The following is a 19,717-nucleotide window of genomic DNA, read 5'->3' as shown; positions in this document are numbered from 1 at the left end:
CCTCCTTCCCTATACAGAGTCCTGATAAGAGTGTTAGTGAGAGGATACTCACCCAGCTCTATGCATACCACTGAGAGATGAGATCTCCCTTCAGTCAGGGGCACCTCTAGCTACTTAATACTGAGGTTCCTCTAGCTACCTAATACTTGGAAGGACCCCTTGCTACGTAATTTTGAGGGTACTTCTGTCTACCTAATACTAAGGGGCACCTGTAACTACTTATGACATGTAAGGGAGAAGTAATAGCTGGGCCAGCCAGCACACTTGCAGTTCAGTTCGGCACGGATTTGTAGGTTCATGGAGGGTGAAGTCCAGGGTGAGGGTGTGTGTGTGTGTGTGTGTGTGTGTGTGTGTACACACACACACATACACACTTCAATGCAAGTAATGGTTTATTTATTTAACACTTTTGTTCACATATTTAGGCAATCAAAATGTTCAGAAAATAATTTTAAAAATATATAAGTCATCATTAAAGTTTGTCTGATTCATAAAGGATACCCTAGTCGTAACAAAGGTGTCCCCTGGGACTTCTTACAGCTCTCGCAGTCTTGTAGGTCACAGTCCTCCCAGTCTACTTCCCCGATCTGCTGTACCAATCAACATCTTATCTTAGTTGCACACTACTGCGTATGCGCTGACCTGGTGGCGAACCTCCTTGACTGCTCTTTTAGCCAAGCGTTTTCTGCACATGTGCAGTTGGTTAAAGACATGCGCAGAATGCTCTCGGCGAGGGACCCATGATCAAGGAGGTGCACCACTGGGTCAGCATGTGCAGAAGTACGCACCTTAGTCAAGTTGCAGACTTTACCTGGATGCACAGTAGATCATGAAAAGGGACCGAAAGAACTCGAGGGTCCTACAAGACTTTAGGGACTGGAAGAAGCCCCAAGTAAGTAAAATGGGAAACTTAATTATGACTCTGGTATCCTTTAAAGGGAACCTTAACTGAACGGAGGGGGTAAAGAGTTTCACTTACCTGGGGCTATTACCAGCCCCCTGCAGCAGTCCTGTGCCCTCGGAGCCGCTCTGGAATCCTCCGGTCCCCCGCTGTCACTTAGTGTAGTTTTTGACGACTCATTAGTCGGCCGGCCGCCTTGTGTATTATTGGACGCATTCCCTACTGCAATTAGTGCTGTTGCTGACCGCAACGCGTACAGAAATATGCGCTGCCACATTCCGCACGCGTAGATATGTGGCAACGCGTATCTTTGTACGTATTGCGGTCCGCAACAGCGCTAATTGCAGTAGGGAATGCGTCCAAAAATATGCATGGCAGCCGCCCGACTGGTGAGTCGTCAAAAACGAAACTAAGTGACAGCGGGGGAATGGAGGATTCCAGAGCGGCTCCGAGGTAACAGGACTGCTGCAGGGGGCTGGTAATAGCCCCAGGCAAGTGAAACTCTTTACCCCCCCCGTTCAGTTAAGGTTCCCTTTAAGGTGTTCATATTTGACACATTAGGAAAGACATATTTGATGAGCAATATAGTGCAAGGTTACTGCTAAGCTTTCCCATACCTGGTGCTATCCACAACATCTTTTCTCAGTTGCTGCAGATACTCCCTGCGACGGCTGGGGAGTTCAGACTCCTTCAGTGATGACAGCGATATCTGTGAGGCACTGAGTTGTTTCTGGGGGCTGAGGCTCCGGCTCCTTCTAAAATTCTGCAGCCTCTCTTCTCTTTCCTTGCGTAAATTTTCTATCACTTTCATGTGCCTGAAGGAAAAATACAAATTGTCAGACTCTCCAAAAGGCACCCAGGCTACAATTAAAAAGCCAAACTTCATACATAACTTTTATGAACCAGTTAGGAAGTTTAGGTAAAACCTCTGTATGCTTAATAAAAGTAGACCGCCTAATGTGTTTTACTCAGTTTCATTTTGGGCATTTTAATTATCCTGAACATAAAGGCGCTCATACTGGATTGTCCTAGTGGTTTGGCACATTTTCATGTACTGAACTGAAGAAGCAAGCTAACCCCACCAAGCGTGTTTCCTCCTTTTATATGCTAATAAAATTCCGTCCAAGATGTCATAGGCCATTCTTCTGACAGGCAAGTCATCCACTACCACTCTCTTGTTTTAACAGTTTTGTTTAACCAATTTTATTATTCCTGGGCATCTTTGGCTAATAACAGTCTCCCCTACAACCAGGTTGTAGTGTTATGCTCCTATAAAACCCTCAGATCAAGTGAAGGAAAACATTATGGAATTACTGTAGGTTGAGGAAAATATTATGCAAAAAAAAACCCCCCAAAAAAACAACAAAACAAAAAAAAAAGAAAAAACAAAACAGAATTACTACTTAGCTGCACCTTCCAGAATTCCATCACATTATCTACTTGTAGCTCTTGCCAATATTGACGTGAAAGTGCATAAGTCTAGTTAACCACTTAAGGACCGCAGGATTTTCGGCTGATCTGTTCTGCGTGGGCTCTTTAGCCCCCAGCACAGATCATGTTTGCTGAAGGCGATCAGACTCCTCCCCCCCCTAGGATGGTCTGATCGCCGCCGCTCTGTTGTGCCTTGCGGGGGGGGGGGGGGGGGGGGGGGCTTCTCAAAGCCCCCCTCTGCAGCGCTATTCCGCCCTCCCTCTTCTTCCCTCCTTCCCATGGGTGGTACAGGACAGCGATCTGTCCTGTACCGCCTCTGATAGGCTTCAGCCTATCAGATGCCGGCGATCCCCGGCCAATCAGAGCCCGAGGATCGCTGATCTCCTTTATGGCGCTGCTGCGACAGCAATGCCGTAGGTCAAAAACACAGGGGATTATTTCCCCGTGTGTTTACAATTAGCCTGCGAGCCGCGATCGGTGGTTCGCAGGTTGTTCACGGAGACACCCTCCGTGAACTGACATGGAATGGCTGCTCGAGCGGCCATTTCCATGGAAATCCACTTACGACCAGCCGCCGCCTATCGGCGTTAGGCGGTGTTAAAGAGACACTGAAGCGAAAAAAATATATATGATATAATGAATTGGTTGTGTACTATGAATAATTACTAGAAGATTAGCAGCAAAGAAAATATTCTCATTTTTATTTTCAGGTATATAGTGTTTTTTCTAACATTGCATCATTCTCTAATATGTGCAGATTACACAACACTCAGCATTCAAAATGATTCTTTTAGAGCAGTCTGTGAACTAATGACCTCTCCTCTGGCAGAGGAAAAGACATTTGTTTACTTACAGTTGAGATAATAAAAGTCATTAGACAGCCCTCTCCACGACTTTGAATGTCGTAGAGATTAATGGCTTTTTTGCATAGAGATAACAACTGGAGTTTCTTAACTCTTCCTGTACTGGAAACAATTAGACTGATGTATCTGATCTTAATGTTTTATTTCTTAGCTGTACTACACATACAAATCATAATATCATAATTTTTTTTTCACTTCAGTGTCTCTTTAAGTGGTTAATTACGTCACCTTTACCTTTATATACTGTTCAAAAATATACTTAGATGTTCATTGTTGAAGAGAAACCTTAACCTGTGGTGTAGTTTTTCATAAACCTCTCACAATTCAGCCCGCTATTTGTGCATAGGGAAGGAGTGCCAGAACAACGTGGCAGCCTGCAGTATAACCCAATGTAGTGTTTAACAGAGGAGTGCACTGGGAATGGGGTCATGGAGCAGGCCCCTCACATATAAGATCTTGGAAGATAGGTATTTAGAAGCAATAAGAGGCTCAGATGCAGCTTTCCTATCCTTTCACTTTGTAAACTGTGATGGCTGAAGCCACATTAACATTTCGTGTTGACCCTGCGGTTACTTACGTCAGGAGGGGGAAGCCTCTGTACCCTAAATAGGCTTTCCTCATCCTCCTAATCCAGCACTGGGACTTCTGAAAAAGAGCTTGTCGACAGCTCGCTAAGCTTCCGTTAGAAAAACCAGGACTGGACTGCGTGAGGCATCTATGCAGTAGCACAGACACGATCAGGCTCCGCAATTTCCGCCGGAGCCAGAGTGAGGTGATGCAAGTGCGCATGCGCAGGGAGGCCACTCTTTGGGGGTCCTAGCGCTGGAACAGGCTGACATACAAGGACAGGGGAAGCTTTTTTCTAGGATCTAGAGTCTTCCCCCTCTTAAAGTGACCCAGAGACAAAAAATAATTTAAAAAATGTATACTTACATGGGGCTTCCTCCAGCCCCCTCTACACCAATCGCTCCCTTGAGGTCCTCCACCGCCTCATCGTTATCGCGTCAAAAGCCCCGATAGCTTGGTGAGTGGGGGCACACTGGGCATGCACGGGCCCGGTCATGTGCCCCAGCGTGCTTCCGTGGCAGGGAGCGCTCTGTGCCTGCGCAGTACTACTGAACATGGGGGGTGCGCGCAGCCTGGCCGCGACTGGCCACATTTACGGGGCTGCTGATTGGAGAACAAGGAACTGGAGAAAGATGGCATGGGAGCGATTGGTGCTGAGGGGGCTGGAGGAAGCCCCAGGTAGGTATACATTTTTTTATTATTGTTCATCTCTGGTACACTTCAAGGTACCATAATATACATTTTTTCCTAAAAAAAAGTGCCATTGCTTAAACCACTACTGTACCACCAATTAATCCACAGAAGTCAAGCACCTTTGCCTAAACAAAGAAGGTCTAAGTGTATGCCATTTAGCGGATTAGCTTAGGGAGTATTGGATGCTAATTTTTATCGCTGTCATCTGTGTTCCAAAACCACAACATGCACACTAAAAATGCAACATACCATATATACTCGAATACAAGTTGACCTTGTGTATAAGTCAACTCCAATAGTCAACTTTCTTAAGCTGGAATTCAAGTACAAGTCTACCCAGCAATGTTAATGACTGCACTTGGGGTTCAGTAGGGGTTAATGACTACACTGCCTACAGTATTGCAGCCATTAACCCCTCCTGTCCCTTAAGTTGAGCCAATACATCCTCCAGGCCCCCAAGTTCTGCAATTATTCACTCCCTTTTATGCAGCTCAGTATTTTCCCCCGCCCCTTTCCTTGTTAATTGTTGTGGCCAAAACTTTCAGACTTTCTTGTTTTCCTTTCCTCAAAGTATCACTTACCACTGGGTAAATTGCTTCAAATGGGAATGTTACGATTAGTACACACATTACTCAGTGTGCTCAGTGTTGCCAGTGACTTGTGTATAAGTCGACCGCTATACTTTTACGAAGTGAATCAGACCTAAATTTCTAGAATTATACTCGAGTATATACAGTACCAACAACCCTTATTTACAAACTTATTTCAGTGCCTTGCTTTTCAGTATTACATGTCACAAATAATGCATAACACACTTTTCCCCTTACCTTTCATATAGTTGTTTCTTTATAGAGACCGTCTCTTGTCCATCTGGTTTTCCTGTTTGTATAACTCTCAGCAGGGCGTCAGTTTCTCCTATTCCATAACTCAACTTGGCTTCAGCGAGCTGTACAGTTAGTGGTTGAGGATTCATTTCCAAGTGTATTGCTGACATGACTGCCACCCGTTCCCTCTGCAGCCTCTCAATTTCCTGAGACCTAAAATCAAGGTCTACTTGAGATGCATCAGTTTTTGTGAGATTCTGTTTCATAATTAGATCAGGAGAGCTCCTCATCAGTGGTGTGTGTCTTGATGAATTACCCGTGACTCCAGACCAGTTACTAAATTTATTATGCATTGGTAGGTCCTGCAAACTATAATTCTGAGGCTTCTGACTGCCTCCTAAAGAGGGTTCTTGACCTAGCAGAACATCTGTATTGCATTCACTCTCCACAACAGATAGGCTATCTTCTTGTAAATGGAAATCAAAACCACTCATCTGTGAAGCGGAATATAGATTATTTTTTACATAAGAAGTATTTGACCCTATAGTACCACTACAAAGATCATTGTCATCACTACCAAGTTCTTTCCGTATAGCTCTTGTATGGGATTGTCCATGTCTGTTCAGCACAGGATGTGACATCTGAGGAAGGTGTTCAAGTGACTGCAGGCGCTCCCAAGGTGGCACAGCAGAAGATGTATTTCTAGGCATCTTTTTTGGTTGAGAAGTTCTCAAATCATCTTTCCTATTGTGTCTATTTTCAAAGCTTGATATATCTATGTTACTAGTACGTTGGTTCACAAAAGAATATTCATTGTCTCGAAGAATGCAACCTTCACTCATATATCGCTGAACTTCATGTGTTGCCACTCTTTTCTTTGGTGATTCTTGAAGTGAATTGCAACGTAACACTACTAATTTATGTTCTGTGTTTGCCTGATCATAAGAACTTATACTTTCACTGTCAGTTTCTGTTTGAGAGCTGGTCAACTGTTGATCACATTTTCCTCGTTCTTTTCTCTTTCTGTGATGAGGAGCTTTCAGAAGATACTGATTGCTGCTATTACTCTCAGATGTAACATTATGAACAGATTTCTTGCTCGCTTTCAGTGTTAGAATTGGGGATGAGGCTCTATCTACCATTGTGGTGTTTCCTTGGCTAAAAGTACAGTATTTTGAAGACTGAATTACACTGGAAGATGGGCTGTTTGGTATAGAAGAAGAAATCTCATCTGTGCCTTTATTCACAGTAGTTGAAACAGGAGCCCTGTATGGTGAAAAACCTGGGAGAGATCTAGACGACATGTCTTTTGAACCATTTAAAAATGGAGTGGATGTTTGTACCTTTGGCGATCTGACCATCCCTTGCTCTACTTTTTTACAAGACCTGAATTCCTCTAAATTTGGCAGGCTTTGTGTTTTAGCTTTTGGTATGTGGCCACTACTAGAGTCACTTGTTAAACAAGTACTTGGTGGAATATAAGTATCTGCTCCTATAACTTTAACAACCACATTTATTTCTGAAGGATGTTGAAAATTATTACTGTCGGAGCCACAGCTGCGTACACCATTATTGGTAGATGAATCTGTTTGAATACTTTTGTCTTCTGAAGTCTGGGTGGAAGAATCCCTAACCAATTTTTGTACAACTGACTGCGCAATATTTGTCTGCAGTCTGGTGGCATCAAAAGGCATGTTTTCAGAGTTGTGTTGTGACAAATTACCCAAAAGCTCTGAGGTTTCCTGCAACAGCTGTGATAAATGCAAGGACATATTCTGCACGTTGGACCAAGAAACTGGCTTCTGGTGAAGATTCCGATTCCTCATTTGCCTTGATGATGACACATCTGTGTGGCTTCTTTGGTGCCTGCTGTTCCTACGATACTTTGGCTTAGTCTGTGTGCTATAGTCATACGAAATTTTTCGATCAGCTTCATTACAAGTCTCTGATTCTGAAGTGTAGAGAATCATTATTTCATCTAACTGGGAATAGTCTTCAAACTTTACCTGTGATTCAGATCCACCAACAAATTCAGTTTCATTTCTTGTTTGTATAGCAGCAATGTCTCTTAGCAGGTGATCTTGAGAACCGTCCAGTGAATTTAAGTCTGGTCTGGAATAATTTTCTTCAATGCTGCTTATTGTGCTAGATGCTGGTTTCGCATTTGCATAAGAGCTAAGGTGTGAATTAAAAGGTGAATTGTGAGCGTTAAGCCCTTCATCAACACTAGAGCACCTTATTAATTTATCAGTCATGACTTGAAGCTTAGAACACGATATATCACTTGCACTGTTAAATGAACATTTCCTCCATCCAGACTTGGGACCAACCTCCTGCTGCCAGGAGTGAACAAAGGGATTAATGTCACTAGAGAAGAAGTGAAGACTTTCATTGTTCTCTACCAACTCTTCTATTGAGGTTTCTTCATCTTGGGATGACTCTTGAAATAAACTGCTATTGATTTTTGTGAGTGCTTTAATATCATAGTCCTCAGTCTTACGATGGGCACATGCATCACCAATATCATGCGCATCTCCGTAACAGTTTAGAGACTGGTAATGATCACTGAAACAACGGTGTACTTTGCAGTCTGTGTTTGGTGCATAGGTCTGAGATTCCACATGTGAAGTTGCATGTATTTTGCATTGATCCCAGCCACCTGAGCCTGGAATTTGTGGTGGAGTTTCAGCAATAAGGCTGGAAGGTGGCTCAACAGATGAAAGCCCAGGAGACCCCGCAACATTTACATCGACAGGAACTTTGGGAGATGAATAACATAAATGATGGTTATGAATAGAGTGGGAATCTTTTTTATGTGACGGGCAATGTGATAGGTTACCTTCTGAAGAGGCAACCTGGCAAACGTACCTAGGGAGTTTTGTACGAACAGCTTTGTGAATATTAGATTCATTATTGTTTAATACTGACAGATGTTCCAGCGATCCGATTTTTAAACTTGTTACATCACTTGAAACCATAAAAGTAGAGTTTTCGATGTTCTCTTCTCCCGATGACATTTGAAGAGATCTGCTGGACTCTGCACAATCTTCTCCACAATCTGCCATGGCTGCCAAATTCTTGTCTTGAATTCCTTCATTTTCTCTGCCTTTATTTCTCACTTTCACAAATGAATCATTCGTTTCTGCTACATTAGAAACTACATTATTTAAACCAACAGTGGCCAGCACACTTGAAGAGGGAAGTGGACTTTTGTCTGTAGATAATTCATCAACTGGTAAATGGTTAGCAAGTGTAGAAATAGTTGAAGTATAAGCAGGTATAGGACTACAAGTAGCAGGTTCAGGATTATGTGAAGAGAAATCTACAATTTTGTCTTCTAGGTAATCCATTGGCAAAGAATAGTCAAGATTTTCCATATTTTCAGTGGGTCGTTTGCTTGCTTTCTGTTGTACCAACACGCTTTCATCCTGAGTTTTGTTACTAGAAATGAAGTATTTTCTTTGGTTGCTCCCACTCCCACTATTACAGTGCATTTGTTCACTTTCCTCCATAAAACCTTCCTGAAATGGTCTCTGTCTGCCAGTCGTGCTGCAGGAGCAATCCTCTCCATTCAACTCTAAAGACAAACAGCCAGCTTGGCGAAAGGCATCCATTATCTTGGGTGTTAACATACAACTTTCAGGTGTATCCTCATTGTTCTTTACAGAATGTCCTGCTCCATCAGGAATATCATGTGGCGATTTCCGATCCTGCAGACTAAACATTTTCCCATCTTCATAATTTACGATTTTGGAAGAACTCAACTGTGCGGGTGCTGGTTCAGAAATGTTTACAAAACCTTCTGTATAATCATGTGCGTTTACGACCTTAGCCTTGACCTGTTTTGGTTCAGAGAAATGTTTATTTTCCATTACAGCTTCATAATATGGAAGGATCAGATGTGAGCTCACAATATCAGATGCTCCTGTTTCATTAACACAGTCAGAGTTCTCTTGTTCGATACATGCATCTTTAAATGAAAAGTCAGTACAATTAAATGTATCTTCATTGCATTCAGTCAGACAGCCTCTGAAAGGTTTGTGGAACCTGATCTCTGAAGTAGCAGAATCCCATGTGGTTTTCATAGGACTGTCACCGGTAGCCTTTGAAGAACCTGGTTCACCAGCATCTTTATCACTGCAGATTTTCTCTGAGTCATTTTGGTTTATCTGTTCATTAAATGAATTTTCAGTTTTAGGAGACACAGATTTTACTCTTCCTTCCTTCAAGGTCTGTAGCTCTGAAATATCAGATTCATGACATTGGTTTTCTACTTCTTCACAGTGTTCTTCTGTGTTACACAGCCCTGGATTTATGTTGGTTGTTATGATCCCTGAGACAATGGTGCCTGGACTGTTATTCCCACTTCGACTGTTTAATTCATTTTGCAGAGCTGGTGTGCCTACTTGGATTGCTTGCACAGGTATAGATAAGTTTTCCAAAGGTGCAGAACATGGTTTACAAATATTTGCATCATGTGAACAGCCAAGGGGGCTGGAAGAATAAAGTGGTGTTTGGGGTTTTGCCTTTAATATAATCACCTGCTGAGAGTCTGACAATTTCTGAATGCAACATAGTCCTTCTGCCAGCTGTATAGAGGAGGATTCCACACATGAAGATTGGGAATCAGATGTTCCCTGTTCTGGTATCGTGTTTTTCTCTTTGTGGGAATTTTCATCTGACACATTGCCTGATAAATTACATGTTTCGACACATTTCACACAATAGAGACTATGCTGCGGACCTGTGGAATCTTCAGAAGAACCTAGTGACTCTCTGAGATCATAACTCTCTACACCACTGGTTTTACTTGGAAATCCAAGCTTTGATACACAGTCTGGAGAGACACTTCGTTTTACTGAGCTAGTTACTTCATTGTTCTGAATAGGAGGAGAAATTATGGTATCAGCTGTTTTTACCTCATGAATTTTGTTGGAAAGTGTAAGCAATGCTGAAGTTCCTGTATGGTTAAACAAAATATCTTGTTTACTAAAACATTCAATCACTCCACTTCCTTCTTCACGTTCAGGGTTGTTGTACTCGATGACTGTTAGATCAGGTGGTAGAACCTTTCCTGACTGTGTGTGTTCGTCAGACAGACAGTTGGCCATCTTGTTAACTGGTGGATACTTGACTTCCATTACTGTTTCTGATGATGTATTGGAAAGCAAGGATGGTGGTCCACTACCATACACATAAGTGTCCATATTACTTTTACCAGGCCCAGTCTCCATTGTGGAACCTAATGAACTCTCTCTGGAAAGCTTTCCATGCTCTTCAGAATGGCAACTGTAGGTATTTGGTTGCTCTGCCGTTACCATTTTACTCTGCTCAGTAGATACCTCATGCCTTTTGTGTTCCATGTCTAATGGTGCGTTATTATCCAACATGAATGTGGTACCAACCTTAGTATTATCAGCAGCTACAATTTCAGTAAGATCAGCTACGTTATTTTCATAGATGTCTTCTTCAAACAGTTGGCATTGCCTTGTTTCCAGTTTGTTAACATTGTCAATTTTATCTAGCCCTACAGCATATATTGTGTACTGAGGCATCAGTCTGGCAGTCTCAAAAACACTATGAACTTGATCATCTGCTTTTAAGAAATGTGTATCCTTATCGATGCTTTCCTGGTTTTGATCACTCTGCAAAGTAGTAGGAAGGAAGGGTCCAAAGCCAGAGTGTCCCAGACAATTATCAGTGATAATGTGTATTTCGTTATTTAGGTAGTCCATCTGCACATATGCAGACCTCGCTTGTGTAACATTTTCATTTTGATCAAAATACTTTGTGGTGGTGTTATTTAAACTGTCCATTTTACCATCTTCTGTGGATAAAGCAAACCCATCTCTAAATGTAAATGTTTCATTTTGATCAGAAGTTGAAATGTCAGAAAGAATCTCGTTAGAGCAGTGTTGTTGGTGTCTTTTTTGCATGCCCAGTTCAGACGTTTGTAGAGGTGGTTTGCTGATAGTATTGATAGATGTATTTAAATTTAAAATATTAAGTGGTGTAGTAACATTTTTATTGTATCCTGTTACAACTTGTTCTGTGTCATTTTTCATTTTAGTGCCCAATTTTTTTGCTTCCCTAAAAGGCACTCCATTAAGATTTACGTCCTGCGATTTCGAAAACTTCATATGGTCATCTGGGATGGCATGACTATGGTCTTTTACAGACATTTTTAGCTCCCCCTCATTACAGTTTTTCGCCAAAAATTTGACATTTTTATGGACTTGTTTATCTGCATTTGGATCCCCTAATGGCTGTGATTTTCGATCATCGGTTTCACCAGACACCTTCAAAGAGGTAAACTGTTTGTCTTCGTTTGCAACGGATGTTGGACGACTTTCAATACCTTCCATCAAACTGACTGACAGAACTGAAACATTTTCTGATTTTCCACATTTATTTGAACATTTATTTGAACAATCATCAACAGTACATTCTTGATCAGGCTCTTTACTTTCAAAACATTTTGCCTTAATAGGAGAAGTGTTTGCTTTAACATGACAAGCATAAAGTTCTTTGTTAAGTTGTTCTGGACCTGGAAAATATTGAGCATCTATTTCTTTAAGTATGCCAGTAGCGACTTGAGGTTTAATTTTTGCAACATTATTCTTAATACACAACTCCTTCCCTTCTTCTGTTAAATGGGCATTAGTTTTAGCAGTACTCTGTGGTCCAGGGACAAGAAGAGAAAACTCCTCATGCATAGTATTCTCAGTGGGTTCCACAGTATACTTTTCACTTGGTAAACCTGGCAAACTTGCACTATGAAGGACAAATGAACTTTGGTGACTTTGATGTGATTTTACATCAGAAATATTTGAATAGTTTTCAGTACTAAGTGTTTTTCCAGCTGAAGAATTATCACTGTAGCCTGTGGTAGCATCCTTATTTAACTTAAGATAAAATGAGGCACTTCTTTCCATAGGAATACTTTCTGACATTGGGTTATCAACACCCTTCTGTTGGTTGTCATCTATGATTAAACTCCTAGGGCTCTGAATCTTCCAGAAGATCTCTGCTGGTAGTTCATCAGATGAATCGGCATCTGGTACTTCATCAGCATCAGCCAAACTGTCCAGAGAAAAACTTTTTGAGACACCGGTGGTGACTGATCCAGCTGCAACCAAAGGAAAGGAGTTGTGATCTTCTGTAAAGGATTTAGAAGGGCTTGAGGGAGTCCCAATGGTCTTGTATCGGTTATATTTTCTTTTATTTGTTCTCTCTTTTCCTTCTCTGTCCACCAGAGAGTCTTGTGACATCTGGCTGTCCTCACTGTCTGAATCCCTCCTGCCAGATTTTTGTCTCTCTCTTTCTTCCTGTCTGAGTTGTTCATTTAAGGCACTGGCATATGCAGAAGATAAAGAGTCTATGGAATAGTAACTTTCACCGTCAGATGAGTCACTATTGGCATCCTCTTTCCAGTGTTCCAGTGCTTGTATATTAGACTTGAAAAGTCCTCTGTTGAGTCTTTCTGTGCTCATCCACTTTTTGTCAGTTACACTGCGATGGTCACGGTGGTGGCTAAACTTAGAGATGTTATCAACAGATGTTGAAATCTTACTGGTTCCATCGCTTTGCTTTGTTTGAGTATTTGACGTAGTAAAATTCCTTCTCGTTTTCACAGTGGACGATTCTTTAGGAGGAATCTTTCCCTGGCCAGGAGTTCTTGAAATAGTCTTGGAATTTTTATCTGATGGAGATTTTACTCCATCATTCTTTAGGACTGGTTTGATCTTTTCTGACACAGTGTTCTTTCTGGGTATTGCAACTGCTGTTTGGGAAAGACTTTTTGTTGCTTTTAGCTTTGTGTCCTTAGTTCCTGTGTTTATTGTTGCTCGTACGTTTTTTTTCTTTGGTGGCTCGGTAGGGAAGGTTTTGTAAGATCCTTTTGATCTGCCAGTAGCTTTATCCATTTTTGGTCGTTTCTTGCTCATTTGTGGATCACTTACAAAAATATTACAACCTGCACTGCCCTGATTTTTATTGCAGTCTATGGATCTCTTCTCCAACACAGGATTTGCAGTATCAGGTGGTGTAATGACCAAATCCCGGGTAGGCAAGGCTTTCAGAAGGCAATCTATGGACACAGCTCGCAGAGGTTTCTTCGTTATACTAGTCTTGGGTTTATGCACCAGCTCAGATTTACATTCTCTTTTCAAAAGAGCACTAAAAGGAAACAAGACAAAAATTACTCCATTTACTTAGCTAATAACTTTAAACATACAACAAAATATACAATGTAGATCTATATACAATGATAAATTAAATTGCTGATAAATGGATAAATAATGTAATTAAAGCATTATTTCAGCCTGCCCAGTTTTTATGCATTGATATTAAAGCAAACCCAAGCCAAAGCTCGGGTTCAAAAACAGATACCATGAAGAGAGGGAAGCCTCAGGATCTTATTGAGGCTTCCCTCGGTGGTCTGGTGTCCTCCATTGGCGAGTGTGGCCCCCTCTGCATCGTGGCTGTGCGGCTTCTCTTCCGCATTCATGGCCACACATTAGAAGCTTGAGCCCGCCCACGCATGCGCAGTAGCACAGAGCCCACGGCTCCGGCTTTCTGCACATGCGCGGGCTGGCTCAGTCGGCTACTGTGTGGCCATGAATGCGGAAGAGGAGCCGTGCGGCCCTGATATAATTAGCGACAATGCCTTGTCGCTATTCCGGGGCACGGTCAGTGATGGGGGACAGCAGACCACAAAGGGAAGCCATAATAGGATTCTGAGGCTTCACTCTCTTTAGGTAAGTATATGATTTTGTGTAACCAAGCTTCGGCTCGGATACACTTTAAAGTTGTTTAATTAGCAAATGAGCAAAACTTTAAAAAAACAAAACTGCATGTGTACTTTGCAAAAATTAAAACGAAAGTACCTCTCTGGCTCCTTGCCAGGAGAGTGGGAGGTCCCTTCTTGGCATAAAGCAGATCACATGATCCAGCCCACCTTTAACCAATAACCTTTAGTATAGAAAAGTGCAACATTATAAAAAAAAAAAAAAAAAAAAAAAAAAATAGATGTGCTGCCTGCCATGCATGCCATAAAAAGTCATTTCTCTGACTCAAATTACCACCGAGATTCTTTTCACTTTAGGAATGCTCAATCATCTTAAAGGAATACTATCGATACCCAAGTGTTCTAAAATGACAGTGTGCAAATAATGTCTAAGTAGCTGTGTAAACATTTTCCTACTTTTCATGTTAATAATTCACAGCTTTTGCCTCTGATATTTGAGGGTAGGATTTAGCTATATTGGGACAAATCAATTGCAGAAGGGGTGTCTGCTTTAATGCACAGCCAGAGTTGCATATCAGACTACAGAAAGCAAATATCAAACTCTGAAAGCAAAAACAGTATGAAAAGCTGTGACAATTAGTTACATTTCCTCTGCTCTCTTCAGACACGTCAGTCAGAAACACAGGACACAGGATCTGCAGCTGTTGGGAGCTCTCTTCTCTGTCACACACAGAGCTACACATAGAGTTAACTGATCAAGTGTGAGGGGAATTTCCCTTCTCCTCATGGCTCAGTCAGCTGTCAGTTTTGCCTCAGTAAAGTTTGAAAGTATTTTGCTAACAGTAAACAAAGAAGTTGCTACTAAAATGTAAACACCAGTACTTAGCAGCACTTCCCAAACAATTCCTGTGTCAATTGAAAAAAATATGTGAATCGATAGTATTCCTTTAAAAACGTAAGCTCCAAGCTGTGCTCCATTAAGATTGACACTATATAATAGATTTTCGATTGATAGGTCTATGTACCGCTGCTTTAACCGAATAACGCAGTCAGAACTTGACTCGCCTGTCTGTCAGCCAATAGTGGTTAGAAATGGACTAGATAGGAAGTCATTACTCTGGCAATGTCCAAGCCGGGACACCACTAAAAATTAAGAATTGTATCTTTATCTATACACTATGATTATGCTGTTTTCAACTATAGGTTTACCTTAAATTCAGATGCATTCACCATGTGTGACAATCTCTTACATAACTTGTTACAGTTCCTCAGTTACTGCTTTTACATCTTTCAATAAAAATGTATTGTTGAAAAAAAAAAAAGAGAGACATTTCTCAATGTAATGATCTTTTATTTAAAGCAAACCTGGAGTGAAATTGAACTTATGAGATAAAATGATGGCTTTTGTAGCAATAATCCTACATAGAACTGCTAGGGAGTTCTATATTCTTTTTTTATTTTGTTGTTGTGAGAGTTGAAGAACTAGGTTTGATGTTTGAACCAGGTAGCTTACAATTAAAAAAAAAAAACAGGTTGAGGTCAGATTTTACAATAGGCAAACCATGATTAAATATTTTTTGAATGAATATTGTAAAAATAAGTAATTTTATTCATTAAGTTATATACAGTTCCTCTTTAAAGGACAACTGTAGTGAGAGGCAAATGGAGGCTGCCATGTTTATTTAATTTTAAGCAATACAAGTTGCCTGCCAGTTCTACTGATCTCTTTGGCTGCAGTAGTGTCTGAAACGCACACCTGAAAGACGCATGAGCTAATCTTGTCAGATTTTTGTCAGAAAATGTTTTAAAGTATTATAGGCAGTATATCAGCAGGGCAACCAGGTAATGTGCATTATTAAAAAGGAAATAAATATGGCCGCCTCTATAGCCCTCTCGCTTCAGTTGTCCTTTAAATGCTTTATTACACACTAAGCAGGGATGAGCTAGGCAGGAACTGATGATGAGATGATGAAGAGTTGTACCAATGGACACAAAGAGTTATTCTCTCTTGGTAGCTGTGCAGAGGAAGTGGTAGAAGGGTCAACTCACAGGAACTCCCCTATAACTACCTAATGTGGGTCCTAATGGAATAGATTAGGATTTAGGACAGTTCACAGAGTGCTAAGCAAGCTGCATCTGACATTCACACAAGAGTACTGCACGGGTACTGTACAGCCGCACTGATGGTAGAGGAGGTGTACGGCTTACTAGTGGGAGGACAGGGCATGCTGAGGGAAGGCTCAATAGGATCCTGAGGCTTCCCTCTCTATAGGCAATTATTTCTTTTAAAGGGATCCAAGCAGCTTTTTTTCCTGCATTTTGTCCTGGTATCTAATAGCAGTAGGAGCCGCTCCCCCCCCCCCTCCCCCCCTTCCCTCTGCCCTTATCCAGAGGGAAGGTGTGAAGGTAATCAAGTGTGACTTCTCTAAACTGTTTTAAGTACAGTTTGCCATCTCCCCACCCCCATTCTTATGAAAGCCTTTGTTTGTTCATTGCTATTGCTAATTACAGCAGTCAATATCTGTCTATTTCTGGGGACAGCAGTCCAAAGAAGTAGGGTAATAAAAGCCTCTAAAAAACATTTAAATGCAAAAAGAATAAGATGTAGAATGGAAGTTTTTTTTTCTCTTTTTAATGGGCCACACTGTCAGCTTGCATTTTTAATGTGCTTTTGAGTTGCCCTAGGGGCTAAAAATGTTGTTCAGTTCCCTTTAACAGTATCAAACTGAGAATTGTCCCACACAATAGGATGCCTGTACACACATTCTGCCTCTCCTCCTCCTCTTTCTTTTTAGCAGAGTGGAGGAATCCTCACAAGCTCCAGACAAACCCAACTATCAGCTCAATCATTCAGAGCTCCACGCAGATGCACAGCCAGGCTCCACCCCTCTCCAACAGTGGGATATTAAGTATTTTCCCCAACCTATGATTTTGTGAGGGTTTTGTTTTTTTCCCTCTCATATGCTCTTAAGCGAGGAGGCTTTATCAGGACAATATCACTAAGATATTCTTAATTGCAACACTTTAAAGGTAAGAAGTATGAATAATAGTGAGTTGGGTCATATTTTGGGCATCAATATACTTGTGTATCCTCAGGCTGGTTTCACACTGCATATTGGCGATGCGGTGCAGCAGCTGCACCGCAAGAAATAGGCCTTCAGGGAATGCCGCATCACTATGCAGTCTTCCCTGTGTGGCATTCGGCCAAGCAGGAAGTGATGCTCATTTCCTGCCAGCCAAGCGATTACGTGTGCAAAAGTGTACCACAAAAAAATAAGCTTCCGCACATGCGCAACACGTAAAACCTGCGGCGGGTCTTTACACGCATCGCTGTAGACTTACATAATTTCCGGTCCAACGCAGAGAGACGCAAGTACACATGGTAACGTAGTTTTGGAAGCGCTTCAGATTGGGGACTTCTGATGCAGCACAAAGCAGGTAATGTGATTTCTCGCATAGGTTTACAATGGAGTGCATTAGCAGTGCGTCAATTTGATGCACCGCCCCAGAGTAAAACGGCCCTCAGGCTACAGAAGCAGCCCAAAAGTGACATTAGGAGTGTGAATGAGTGCTTATGAACAGAATTTGACGTACGTACTATACAGCTCCTTTCAGCATCTAGCAAGTGGCAAATCACAGGTAGCTGGTCAGTTCTTACCTGTATGTAGGAAGCGTCTGTGCAGTAAAAGGCAATGAGCGTCGCCTGCAGTATGAGAGCAGAGAAGGAGAAGATTTAGTTCTTTCAAGTATCGTGGAAATCACACAAGGTTCTTGCACTTTAGGAACATGTAGATAAGTCGGCTTCAGTGCATCCTCACTAATCCAGCATGCTGCCTGCAGCTGCTGGAGAGTCTTTTTAGCCTCGAAGAGTTTTTGCTTTTTTACAATCCTTTCAAGTTGAAATTTAACCCTTTTCTTCTTGATATTCCTCTCGGCCCTCCGTAGGGAGCATTTGCGTAGCAGTTCCAGCTGCACTAGCTGCTTCCTCTCCAGTTCCTCCGGGTACGGCTGGATTTCAGTTTGTACGCAGTTCTGTACCTCAACTTCAGCATAGGTCTTGACCTCAGTTTGAACTGCAGATTCTTTTCTTTCCTGGCAGACTACAGTTAGACGCTGTTGCTCTTTCACAAGCCACTGCTGGTCTGAAATCACAGAGAAAGCAAGCACGGTTAGGATTTCTTATGCATGGCAAACCTACCGGTAGTTAAGTTTAGAATAAGAATAAGGGCCTATTTCCACTACATGTGGATTCTGGATGCAGTAAACTGACTCCAATGAATGCCTATGGGCCTGTTTCAATAAAACGTGATATTTCTGATGCAGATTTCCCATAGGCAATCATTGGACTCTGCATCCAGAATCCGCGTGTAATGGAAACAGGCCCAAGGCCTAATTCACATTACCAACGCAGGTGAACGTGTTGCACTGCAGTGGGTTGCCATGTCATGTGATTTTTGGAATCATACACCATAGAAGAAACTGCAGGAAATGCCACCTATTTAAATTCAAATACATCCGGCATTGTATTTAAATTCGAAATACAATAACATGTACCTTTAAAATGCCTAAACATGTGTCTTTTGGTTTGGTGACTTACTGATAGACACTGGGCAGGAAATGTTTCAGGCACCACTATGTCCCTCCTCAAGCCAAGAGAGTGTGCTGAGTTTAGTCTTTTTTTTTTACTGTGATTGCAAGTGCTGATAATATCTAAATGTGCCATACAGGATGACATGTCACACTTTCTATAAAGCACTTAGTACAAAGAACTGTGTTTAAAGAGAAACTAAGACGTTGGAAACCTTTAAAAGAAAAACATACTACCAGATCAGGGGGGCTAGCTGAATCAGGCAGAGTCGCTTATGGCCGGCTCCTGCATCCTTTTTTAAAAGATTTTAATTTTGTTAAACTAAAATGGACGCAACCCCAAGGTCACAGCACGCTCCGAAGCACCGTGCATAAGAGCAGGCTCGGACTGAGCCACCGAACCACCGATGGTCCCAACGCTGGGCCCCGACTGCCCGCCTCCTGGGGGGCCCAGAGCTAAGAGGGAGGGGGGCACAGCTTGTAAGGGGGGAAATTGGGCACAGAGTGGTGGGGAGGGGGGGGGGGAAGCCTCCCCCCCCCCTCCCTCACCTAGGGGCCCCTCCTTCCGCGCACCCCCCTCCTCCAGAAGTGCAGCCAGCAGCGAGCGGAGAATAGCTACAGAGCTTCAGATGATGCTATCTCTGCTCCGCATGCCGCTGCCCTGCTGGTCTCTGTCTCCTACAGTAACGATGTCCAATCACGCTCTCGCAGTACTTCCTGCGAGAGCGCGATTGGACAGCGTCACTACAGGAGACAGAGACCAGCGGCAGCAAGGCAGCAGCAGCGGCATGCGGAGGAGCGGAGATAGCATCATCTGAAGCTCGGTAAGCTATTCTCCGCTCGCTGCACTTCTGGAGGAGGGGGGTGCGCGGAAGGGGGGGGCCCCCTAGGTGAGGGAGGGGGGGGGCTTCCCCACTGATCTGTGCCCGCTGACCCCCCTTCCAAGCTGGGGGGGACTTGCATTTTGTGGGGGTATCTGCCACCAACCTGATTGCATTGTGTGGGGGTATCTGCCGCCAACCTGATTGCATTGTGTGGTGTTATCTGCCGCCAACCTGATTGCATTGTGTGGGGGTATCTGCCGCCAACCTGATTGCATTGT

At 42.5% G+C, this 19,717-nt stretch overlaps 1 protein-coding gene across 4 annotated transcripts in view; it reads right to left on the bottom strand.

Moving 5' to 3' along the window:
* Nucleotides 1-19,717, bottom strand: part of STARD9 (StAR related lipid transfer domain containing 9) — a 255,427-nt gene that overhangs the window by 18,304 nt on the left and 217,406 nt on the right. For all 4 annotated transcript variants that reach the window (XM_068254136.1, XM_068254138.1, XM_068254137.1 and 1 more), the window contains 3 exons: nt 17,687-18,170; nt 5,283-13,457; nt 1,519-1,716 (listed from right to left, as the gene is read on the bottom strand). In XM_068254136.1, the coding sequence (XP_068110237.1) occupies nt 1,519-1,716; nt 5,283-13,457; nt 17,687-18,170 (8,857 nt within the window). The remainder of the gene's footprint in view (nt 1-1,518; nt 1,717-5,282; nt 13,458-17,686; nt 18,171-19,717) is intronic.

Source organism: Hyperolius riggenbachi, chromosome 9 (genome assembly GCF_040937935.1).
Source record: "Hyperolius riggenbachi isolate aHypRig1 chromosome 9, aHypRig1.pri, whole genome shotgun sequence".
NCBI lineage: Eukaryota > Metazoa > Chordata > Amphibia > Anura > Hyperoliidae > Hyperolius > Hyperolius riggenbachi.
Note: the sequence above shows the minus strand (reverse complement) of the source record. Positions and strands in the feature narration are given on the sequence as shown.